This window comes from Procambarus clarkii, chromosome 23, assembly GCF_040958095.1.
Source record: "Procambarus clarkii isolate CNS0578487 chromosome 23, FALCON_Pclarkii_2.0, whole genome shotgun sequence".
In the NCBI taxonomy this organism is placed as follows: Eukaryota; Metazoa; Arthropoda; class Malacostraca; order Decapoda; family Cambaridae; genus Procambarus; species Procambarus clarkii.
The window spans coordinates 21,973,356-21,985,671 of NC_091172.1; the positions used below are offsets into that span (position 1 = coordinate 21,973,356).

General features: G+C 49.3%; 1 protein-coding gene across 1 annotated transcript in view; it reads left to right on the top strand.

Moving 5' to 3' along the window:
* The window catches only part of LOC123763875 (early growth response protein 1-like), a 38,278-nt gene extending 27,629 nt beyond the window's left edge, over positions 1–10,649 (top strand). The window contains exon 2 of the mRNA XM_069329943.1: positions 5,419–10,649. Within this exon, the coding sequence (XP_069186044.1) occupies positions 5,419–7,109 (1,691 nt within the window). The 3' untranslated portion in view covers positions 7,110–10,649. The remainder of the gene's footprint in view (positions 1–5,418) is intronic.
* The last annotated feature ends 1,667 nt before the right edge of the window (positions 10,650–12,316 follow it).

Below are 12,316 nucleotides of genomic sequence, written 5' to 3' on the forward strand. Positions count from 1 at the left end.
CGCCCGTCCTCACACAGCCGCCCGTCCTCACACAGCAGCCCGTCCTCACACAGCCGCCCGTCCTCACACAACAGCCCGTCCTCACACAGCCGCCCGTCCTCACACAGCAGCCCGTCCTCACACAGCAGCCCGTCCTCACACAGCCGCCCGTCCTCACACAGCAGCCCGTCCTCACACAGCCGCCCGTCCTCAAACAGCAGCCCGTCCTCACACAGCAGCCCGTCCTCACACAGCAGCCCGTCCTCACACAGCAGCCCGTCCTCACACAGCCGCCCGTCCTCACACAGCAGCCCGTCCTCACACAGCCGCCCGTCCTCACACAGCAGCCCGTCCTCACACAGCCGCCCGTCCTCAAACAGCAGCCCGTCCTCACACAGCAGCCCGTCCTCACACAGCAGCCCGTCCTCACACAGCAGCCCGTCCTCACACAGCCGCCCGTCCTCACACAGCAGCCCGTCCTCACACAGCCGCCCGTCCTCACACAGCAGCCCGTCCTCACACAACAGCCCGTCCTCACACAGCCGCCCGTCCTCACACAGCAGCCCGTCCTCACACAGCAGCCCGTCCTCACACAGCCGCCCGTCCTCACACAGCAGCCCGTCCTCACACAGCCGCCCGTCCTCACACAGCAGCCCGTCCTCACACAGCAGCCCGTCCTCACACAGCAGCCCGTCCTCACACAGCAGCCCGTCCTCACACAGCCGCCCGTCCTCACACAGCCGCCCGTCCTCACACAGCCGCCCGTCCTCAAACAGCCGCCCGTCCTCACACAGCCGCCCGTCCTCACACAGCAGCCCGTCCTCACACAGCAGCCCGTCCTCACACAGCAGCCCGTCCTCACACAGCAGCCCGTCCTCACACAGCCGCCCGTCCTCACACAGTAGCCCGTCCTCACACAGCAGCCCGTCCTCACACAGCCGCCCGTCCTCACACAGCCGCCCGTCCTCACACAGCCGCCCGTCCTCACACAGCAGCCCGTCCTCACACAGCAGCCCGTCCTCACACAGCAGCCCGTCCTCACACAGCAGCCCGTCCTCACACAGCAGCCCGTCCTCCAAACAAAGACCCAAAGTCCATTCCATCCACCCGCCAAACCTGCTGGTGTTTATGAATGAAAAACGGTTTACACACGACTCACAACTGCTGACGTTCGAACACTTCCGGAATAAGTGCTTCACTGACGAATTTTGTTCGAACCACAACGCTGTAAATGCTTCACCCACGTACTACAAATACAAATAATCGCCAACAGAACCAAAACACCTAACCTAACCTATGCCTATATGTGCCCAATATGCTAATATATTACAATATTAATTTACATTTGAGAACATTCCCGTTTTAAGTGAACAGCATGTTAAAATTTATGAATGCGTTTGTGGGGTCGACCGCTGGATGTAATGGACTTGAGTCGAGGACGGGTTGACCTAACTATTCAGCATTGTAGTATGAAATAATATAACCTTATATTTTAGAAAATATAAATGTTGAATACGCAGTTGGTTAACATTGATGAATGCGTGGCTGGGGCCGACCGCCGCCTGGACGAGCCTAGCGGGAGGACACACAGCAAAATCCAGCCGCCAGGGCCGCCTCCCCACCCCCTTTTTCATTAATTAAAATACTTTTACAAACGCCTTACAACTTATTATGTTCGAACTTTTCTCGATCGGTGCTTCGCTCATGTCCTCTGTTCGACTTACACGTATTTTAAAGGCTTCACTCGTGTAGTAAGAATACAAATAATTGCCAACAGAACCTAGGTGTAAATATACACACAACTCTAATAGTACTAATGCGTAATTATGATAAAGCCGATTTTAAATACATTGTATGTTAAAATGTTAATATACAATGAATACATTGTATGTTAAAACATACAATACATTGTATGTTAAAACATACAATACATTGTATGTTGGGGCGGCCCATCAGGTGCTCGTGCATGAGCTCGGCCACCTCGCGCCTTACAACCAGCTGCTGTAGTAGCCTGATGGGACTCTACAGCCTGGGAAGGCAGCTCATCTAGGGGGGGGGGGGTAGGAAAACCCTGACTTCAAACCTACGCTGTCTCGCGGCCATACACACTTTTGGGAAAAGCTTCAGGAGACAACCTCGAGGAAAAATCCGGAGCTGTAGCCCCTTAAGGCAGGTCGTTGTTGACTTCAACCCTCGTTCTAGCAGCTCCTGCGACGCCACTGGAACCTAGCGTATTGGCGTTTGACCTTCCATTGGAAAATTTGAGCAACGTGTAAAGGGGGAGGGGGGAGACATAGAGGTGTTGCATGGGTAACAGCTTCTCCATATTGACTGACCTAGGCTTTGCGCCCTGGAGAGGACACTTCTGCCTCGACAAAACGAGCCCAACTCCATAGTCTCGCGAGCTTACAGCATGCATACCATACCATGTATGTTAAAGCAGTAACTTGGAGGAGCATAGACAGGAGGAGGAGTTAGCTCAAGACATGAGACCTCCACTGCCTTGATATAAGGTCTTGGCCGATATGTAATTCAAGGTCCCCGTGGTCCTCCACTGTGCGTGTGTGCACTGGCGCTCAAGGCTGTGCATCTGTTGGCCAAGAGTAAGTGTCTCACAGCCCAGAAATGTTTGTTACTGAGACGACAGGTTTGATGAGCCAGAAGTGTTTGTTACTGAGACGACAGGTTTGATGAGCCAGAAGTGTTTGTTACTGAGACGACAGGTTTGATGAGCCAGAAGTGTTTGTTACTGAGACGACAGGTTTGATGAGCCAGAAGTGTTTGTTACTGAAACGACAGGTTTGATGAGCCAGAAGTGTTTGCTACTGGGGCGACAAACAGGGTTTAATCCGTGGAACCCGTTTTCTTTCTGAGCGGGATTATTGATATTAACCTCCAACAAGTTTTTAGAAGAGTGAACCTTTCTTCGTAAACGTTTTATCAAGGAAAGCCGAGAAGAAAACTGAACTGTGGACATTAGAGGGAATTACGCGCGGGTGAAGTCATCAAGTTGAAACTTAAAGACATCAATCCAGGACGGACCGAAACGTCGCCACTTTTCCTATGTAACGAAGTGTTAACGAGGCGTTTCGCTTGTGTACTGATTAGAACCCTCAGTAACGGTCTCTCAACACCTAGCCTGTGTTAATCATCATGTACCTATCAATTATTTATTTGCCTAAAATTCCAGCCCTGATTTGCCACATCGTACTAAAAACTTTTGATCCCACGCAGCCCAACTTATCTAATCTACCGACACATAGAAAACGTAGATTTTTAATAACATTTCATACATTGGGGATCATAACGTTCAAAATGAGGTGCATTAGTTGAGGAGTCTTGAGGCGGGTGCCATTGGCCACTGCCACAGCTCGCCAGTGCCACAGCTACACTGCCACAGCTCGCTAGCGCCACACCTACACTACCAAGGCTCGCCAGCGCCACACCTACACTACCAAGGCTCTCCAGCGCCACACCTACACTACCAAGGCTCTCCAGCGCCACACCTACACTACCAAGGCTCTCCAGCGCCACACCTACACTACCAAGGCTCGCCAGCGCCACACCTGCAGTACCAAGGCTCGCCAGTGCCACACCTACACTACCAAGGCTCGCCAGCGCCACACCTGCAGTACCAAGGCTCGCCAGTGCCACACCTACACTACCAAGGCTCGCCAGCGCCACACCTGCAGTACCTAGGCTCGCCAGCGCCACACCTACACTACCAAGGCTCGCTAGTGCCACGCCTGCAGTACCAAGGCTCGCCAGCGCCACACCTGCAGTACCAAGGCTCGCCAGCGCCACACCTACACTACCAAGGCTCGCCAGCGCCACACTTACACTACCAAGGCTTGCTAGTGCCACACCTGCAGTACCAAGGCTCGCCAGTGCCACACCTGCAGTACCAAGGCTCGCCAGCGCCACACCTACACTACCAAGGCTCGCCAGCGCCACACTTACACTACCAAGGCTCGCCAGCGCCACACCTGCAGTACCAAGGCTCGCCAGTGCCACACCTGCAGTACCAAGGCTCGCTAGTGCCACACGTGCACAGCCGAACTTCCTAAACAACAAAACACCAGACCGACGTTAGACACAACTACGAAGTTTAATGATGTTAAAAATGAGAAGGATGAGCATGGGCGCTTTCCTGCTGGTGTTTACCTCCCTAGCCGCCGCCCACCCACGCCCACCCTGCCCACCTGCGCCCACCCGCGCCCACCCTGCCCACCCACGCCCACCCTGTGCCCTTAGGCTCGCAGTCCCCTCCGTCACCTCGACCGAACGCTGCTGGGAAACGCGCCGGAGGCATTTGGGAAGAAGGGAGAGGGGAAGGGAGAGGAGGGAGAGGGGAAGGGAGGAGGAGAGGGGGGGGGGGGAGCGCAAGCCTTCCAACACGTGGACTGGTTAATCCAATTGAAAGTGGTAATAAAATATGGTTGTGAGCAACAGGATAATCACACGTTTCCACCACACACCACGATCGTCAGCGCCCCGAGGCGGCCCCCGTGCCGGATCACAGACATTAGTGGAGTTCTGGGGGGGGGTGGTAGGGGGGGGGGTGAAGGGGTAATGTTGTGGGGTGTATGGGGTAGTGTTGGGGACAGGGGTGGGGTAGGGGGGTCGCGGTGTAAACACTGGCACACGGGCTGCCTTAGGATGTCAGGCGAGTGTTGCTTGTTAGTGCTCATCAACTGAGACAGGAGCCCCGGCTACTCCTTGCCAGCGGCAGTCAGACCAGAAGGCAGACAGACTGACTGACAGACAGACAGCATCCTCCGGGTCATTCATAACCTCATCCCTGCCCCCCCCCCCCACCTGTACTGTCATTCCTGCACTCTGAACAACGTTTCCACATGCACAATTAACATAACGTCTGTGTGTGCGTGTACTCACCTAGTTGTGTCTGCAGGATCGAGCATTGACTCTTGGATCCCGCCTTTCCAGTCATCGGTTGTTTACAGCAATGACTCCAGTCCCATTTCCCTATCATACCTAGTTTTAAAATTATGAATAGTATTTGCTTCCACAACCTGTTCCTTAAGTGCATTCCATTTCCCCACTACTCTCACGCTAAAAGAAAACTTCCTAACATCTCTGTGACTCATCTGAGTTTCCAGCTTCCACCCATGTCCCCTCGTTCTGTTATTATTACGTGTGAACATTTCCTCTCTGTCCACTCTGTCAATCCTCCTGAGTATTTTATACGTTCCTATCATATCCCCCCTGTGTGTGTGTGTGTGTGTGTGTGTGTGTGCGTGCACGCGCGAGTGCGTGTAAGCTTGACCTATAGACACCAGGTGTGGCCATCATCAACATTGCAAATCACATTTGTCGCTTTTTTTCTGATCAATAATTGACTGTTAACCCCTGTTGGTATTTTTGTTGTATTGTTCCGTTGTTGTATTGTGTTGCCTGACGCTGTATTTTGTATTGCAGCCTCGGTGGGCAGCGTGGAGGAGCAGCACAGCCCGGCGAGCGTGGGGGACCACCCCTCCCTCCCCCAACACCACCCCCACCACCACCTCCACCCTACCCCGGCCTCCACCCCAGTACACCAGGAGGCCGTGAAGCAGGAGGTGCAGGAGGCCACAGGCAGCCCCCGAGGTCCGTCCCCTGGGGTGCTGGTCAGCCCCTGCGGCTCCCCTGGGGAGAGTGGAGGTGACACCACCATGTTCCCCCACCAGGCGGCGGCGGCGGGCGGCAACCCGCAGACTACAGAGAGCCAGAAACTACAGTACCGTGGATCATTCACGACGGCGTCGCAGGTGGGGGGCCTCGGGGGCCCTCAGGTGACCACGCCCTCCCCCACCACCCTCAACGCCTGGGTCTTCCCCAACACCTCGCACGACAAGACCTCCGTCTTCACCCCCATCCTGGGCTTCCTGCAGCAGCCCGCCAGCACCAGCCAGCAGGGCCTGCCCGACCCCTCCGTCTCCGTCGCCGGCGGCTTCTCCGCCACCGGTTACGACGACCGGTTGCCGGCCCTCTCTCTCTCCACCACAGATCTCCTCCTGCCCTTCGACACGCAGCCCGTAGCCCTCAAGCAGCCCCCCACCTACTCCTCCTGCTCCTCCGCCTCCGTCGTCACCACCACCTCCCTCACCACCGCTCAGCTCCAGCAGCAGCAGCAGCAACAACAGCAGCAGCAGCAGCTGCCCATACAAGGAACACAGCAGCAGCCCCAACAACAGTCTCAACCTCAGCCCCAGCAGCAGCAGCAGCAACAGCAGCAGCAGCAGCTGGCGGGGGTGGGTCAGGGGGCGACGCAGGTGGACTTCAGCCGGGGCATGGTGGGTAACCTGGGCACCAAGTTCCAGTACCCAGTAGCCAGCTTCCCGGCGCAGGTGTCGTACAGCGTGGGGGGCGTGGCGGAGCCCGTGCCCGGGCCCTCGGGCGTGGTGGTGCCCAAGCAGGAGCCGCTGTACCAGGACGCCGCGTCCCTGGCCGAGTACAACCAGTCCACCAGCAAGGGGCACGAGATCCTGTCCCAGGTGTACCAGCAGAGCCCGCTGCCCCTCAAGCTGCTGCCCGTCAAGCCCCGCAAGTACCCCAACAGACCCAGCAAGACGCCCGTCCACGAGCGGCCCTACGCCTGTCCGGTCGAGAACTGCGACAGACGGTTCTCGCGCTCGGATGAGCTGACGCGACATATCCGGATCCACACGGGACAGAAGCCCTTTCAGTGTAGAATCTGCATGAGGTCGTTCTCGCGGTCGGATCACCTGACGACGCACATACGGACGCACACGGGGGAGAAGCCCTTCTGCTGCGACGTCTGCTCCAGAAAGTTCGCGCGCTCCGACGAGAAGAAGAGACACGCCAAAGTTCACCTCAAACAAAAGTTAAAAAAAGTGAGTGGGAGTTCGCCGAGTGCGCCGCCTCCAGCCTCCAGTAGTACCACCAGTGTTGCCCTTGCAGCTGCAGGCGCTAGCTCACAGCAGCAGCAGCAGCAACAGCAACAACAGCCACACCTCCAGCAGACCCCGGCGCAGCAACAGCAGCAACCCGGAGTTCAAGTCCACCACCAGCAGCAGCAGCAGCAACAGTCAGCGCAGCAGCAGCAGCAGCAGCAGCTGGTGACGGCGGGGGTTGTAGGGGCGGGCGGCGTGGTGGTCACGACGGTGTAGACAACCATCCACCTCACTTCTCCATAAGACATTTTTTTACAAGCTTTAACTAAGCTTTATGGGCGGGTGAGGGCGGTGTGCGGGCCAGGTGTGGGCGGGGCGGGTGTAGCGGCCTCCACGCGCCACGCCCGCATAACTCCTCCATTAACCAGTAACTCGGTAACACCAGCGGCGGCCGCCGGCCATCTCCGCTCCCCCTGTGTCTCGCCTCCCCCGTGTCACCCCCCCCCCCTCAACCCACTATTTTTGTATAATAAACAGTGGCGGAGAGCCTCGTGTCAGCGGGCTCCCCCCCTCTCCTCTGCTGCTAAGTCAACTCTTGTGTGTGTGTTATTAATGGGGGGAAGAGGGCTCTCAGCGCCCCCCGCCCCCCCCCCCCTCACTGACTGAGAGGCGTCGCCTTGGCCTAAGGTCTCCTCGGTGCCCCCCCCCACCCCCCGTGACTTTCTTGTGACAGTGTTGCCGTGCCATACATAACCTGAACTGTGTCAAGTGTCAGTGCCATCATTCCTTCCCCACCTGGAGCGAGAGGGCGGTGCCCAGAGAGCCCTCCCCGCCCCCCCCCTCACCCCACACGCGCACGTCACGGGCCCGACTCTGACGTAATGGGTCAGGCTGTGAGGTCATTGGTCAGGCTTTTAGTATCGTCAGTGGTCAGATGTCATTGGCCGAAATTGCATGCCACTGACCGGGCCGTTGTCATTGGTCAGGACACATGATGATGTCACTAGCAGAAAGGTTGGCACTGGAACGACCGATGACGTCATAGACCTGGCTCTGTTGTCATTGGTCAAGCCGTGTGACGTCACTGACCAGGCTGTGCTCCTCAATCGTTGTTTTCTAATATTTGGAATGCCACGTGATGTTAGATTGTGATTTGTGTTCGTCATTATTGTGATCTGTAGCTGTCAACTTTTATTTATATTTTTCTACGTGAATTTTACGTCCGAAACGAGAGGAATATTGAAAACTTAAAAAAAAAAAGGTCTTTGAACTGACTGCCTTGTCACTATCTCCCCCTCCCTCCCCCCCCCCCGTATCCCTGGGGCTACCTGTCTTTCTTCCCCGTAGGTAGGCTCCCCCGTCTCCCTATTCTAGGTAGAGTCTCTCCCTGTCCGGGTAGACTGTCTCTGTAGCTTCCCAAGGGTTGACCACCTGCCCTTTTTAAGAGACCATCTCTCTTCCTCAGGGTGATAACATTAGAAACTAAAACAAGACAATGTAGAGACCGTCTTCCCCCCCTTGTGGCGGGGGGCGACACCGAGGGGAGAGCACATATACCAGTGGGTAGAGAGAGAGAGAGAGGGAGAGAGAGGGGAAAGTGTTGTCCTCGGGCAGGAGAGACGCGCTAGGGTATTGCCCTCACCCTACTACTGACTGTGTCGAGGGTGGCACAAAGTTGGTGACGAGCAGGTGTTTAGTAGTAGCAGACAGCTCCACTCCAGGTAAGCTTGCCTAGGAAACCCAATCGATCTAACCAGAGTCCAGCCAAGCTTAACTGGAATTCAGCTAAACTTACCCGGAATCCAGCCACAGTGAGCCAGATTTTTGTAGAGTGATCAGCTCTGATAAAAGAATCTGCTGTATGTATATTATATATAAATATATTATATATATATATTATATATATTGTATATATATAATATACATATATATATATATATATATATATATATATATATATATATATATATATATATATATATATATATATATATATATATATATATGAAACTGTGGCGGAATGTGATATTGACGGTGATTGAATGAATCTGGAGATAAGCAGGTGGGTAGGATGCAGCATCTCCCTGCTCCCTCAAGCAGGCGGGCGAGTTCCTCAAAGAAACTTGTTAAATGTTACGATTTTCGGATTACTATTTTTTTTTTTTTTTTGGAATACAGTGACTCTTAAGGCATATTTCTCAACGCCTGCTTATGCCCCCACAATAAGTTACACTACGCACAAACCATTTCTATAGATCGTTTGTATGTCGTTATTAGATATAATTTTAAGCTGCTCGTCTTTGGGTCTCCGCGATGTTGCGGTTTCCAAAGCTTTTGTGGCAGGAAGAATAATCCAAAGTTTCGTGACGGACAAAATATGAGACATTCAACAATAAAAAAACAAAAAACTAAATTATTTTGCTGCATGAATCAAATTAAATTCTACACTTTAATGGTGTAAATTCAAGGGAGGGGAAAAATAAGTAAAGCCATTTCTCGAGGCCGGACTTGGAGGGGTTCACCAAGGGTTCACAGTTAACTGCCGCCGGTTCACCACTCGTCCCCAGACTTTGGACTTAACGGTACAAAATCGCCTTATGACTCTATATGCCTGTGAGTTCTTGATTCTTTGTACAAATAACTGTTGGTGTATAGGAAGACTGTTTTATGAGAGAAAAATAAATATATATAAATATATATATATATCAATATTCACAATGTCCAGGAAAGGTGATGCTGGGGTATACATTTGTATCGAAATATCTGTATAACAAGACTTGTATTAAGAGATAAAGGTATACACAACATGTCCAGGAAGTATGTGACGTTAGGGGGTTCTTTTTCATTAAGATGTGTGTGTACAGGAAGCCTTCTTGGCGTGTTGCTAAGATGCGGCGTCCACGATGCTGGCCGTCTTAGCCACAGGTGCCTGGCAAATGGGTCAGCTTGTTTGTTTGTTTGTTCGTTTGTTTGTTGTTGTTGTTGTTGTATGTTTGGAGAGGAAGAGTTTCCAGTGTGTGTGTATATTCAACTTTTAAACGTTTACAGCGACTATGTATTAATCAGATTTTTATATACCTGTGTATGATGGAGACCAGCTCCCTCTCCTCCTCAGAACTTATTGTAATGCTGAGCACAAATATTATATATATATATATATATATATATATATATATATATATATATATATATATATATATATATATATATATATATATATATATATATATATATATATATATATATATATATGAATCATTGCCACATCTCACGCATTTGGTGGCAGCTAAGTCATATATGGCGACGTCATAAAGCCATATATGGCCACGTCATCAACATCTTCATCTACCCTCTACCCAGGAAAGGTCATCTACAACTTGCAATAGTGTCAATTAGACAATTGGTGTTTTTCAGTGTATTCCATTCGGTAGAAACATGTCACGAAAGCTACATAATAATAATAATAATAATACAAAAACAAAATTGATTGACACAATGACGACAAGAGGCTAAAGACACGAGGGTTGCCAATGTGTGTGTTCATTGTGGATTATAATGTGGTGTCTTGTTCTCTGTGACGTCATTAGATGACGTCTCCTATTGGGCGATGACGTCATGAGATGGCGGTCTCCTATTGGACGATGAGCGCGTGGTGTCGTATGTGTTCCTTGCGAATATATAAAAGGTTGTCAGATTATTAAATTTGTGGAATATTGTTAATTGAGAATGTTATTTATTTACCAAAAATTTTAAATGTTATAAAGTGTGTATAATATACGTGTAAAATACTAATATAATTTTATGCAGAACATCAAATCTTTTCTTGTTTTTCCTTATCTAATATCTAAAGATGATGACCGTGATAGTAAACAAAAGAATAAAGAAAACTGGGGCAGCTCCTATTGGCCTGCACGGGGCAGCTCCTATTTAAAAAATAAGGATTATTATTCTGGTCTTCAATTTCCAACTTTTAAAGATTATATATATATATATATATATATATATATATATATATATATATATATATATATATATATATATATATATATATATATATATGTCGTACCTAGTAGCCAGAACGCACTTCTCAGCCTACTATGCAAGGCCCGAATTGCCTAATAAGCCAAGTTTTCCTGAATTAATATATTTTCTCTAAATTTTTCTTATGAAATGATAAAGCTACCCATTTCATTATGTATGAGGTCAATTTTCTTTTATTGGAGTTAAAATTAACGTAGATATATGACCGAACCTAACCAACCCTACCTAACCTAACCTAACCTATCTTTATAGGTTAGGTTAGGTTAGGTAGCCGAAAAAGTTAGGTTAGGTTAGGTAAGGTAGGTTAGGTAGTCTAAAAACAATTAATTCATGAAAACTTGGCTTATTATTCAAATCGGGCCTTGCATAGTAGGCTGAGAAGTGCGTTCTGGCTACTAGGTACGACATATATATATATATATATATATATATATATATATATATATATATATATATATATATATATATATATATATATATATATATATATATATATATATATATATAATCACCGAGAGGTATACCCCCTCATCTCCACATACTCACAAGAGTACACTTTAGTGCAGCTGAACAATGTACAGGACTAAACTATACTTGGTGGTCTTCACTGAACCACTGTGACCTTAGTACCTCTCAGAGGGCGAGAGCCCTTAACCACCACTCCAAGGTCAACCTAAACTAACGACTCGACAAAGCTAATGTTTACTGATATGAAAGAGAACTGGAAGCTATCTCCTAGAGGAAGAGTCAGCAGTGGATTCCTGACCAGCAGACACCAGCCGGGTTTCAACTCTTTTTACCCTGTCGTAGCTCAGTCGATTAAGGCAGTGTCTGGGATGCTCCCGGACGCAGGTTCGAATCCTTGTCACGGCCCTTGTGGATTGGTTCACCAGCCGGGTGGTGTCAGTACAACAAGAATACTATAACACTCCACAACTGGTTAATATGAGAAACATGAATATACTTTAAATATGCTACTACACAAAAAGTATGCTGAGTCAGATCAAATATACTAGGACACTGTACTGTACATGAAGTATACCGAGACAGATAAAGTATACTAAGCCGGATAAAGTATACTGAGAGAAAGTATACCAGGTCGGATAAAGAAGTTAAGAAAGAATAATTATGCTAAGCCAGATAAAGTATACTAAGATAAAATATACTAACTCAGTTAAAGTATATTAAGATAAACTATTGTAAGACAAAGTATACAATAATAAAGTATACTAAGACGAAGTATACAATGATAAAGTAGACTCAAATAAAGTATACTCAAAATATACTCAAATAGTGTACTGAAATAAAGTGTTCTCAAATAAATTATACTCAAATAAGGTATATGCAAATAAAGTATACTTAAAGTATACTCAAAGTGTACTCAAATAAAGTATTCTCAAATAAAGTATACTCAAATAAAGTATACTCAAATAAAGTATACT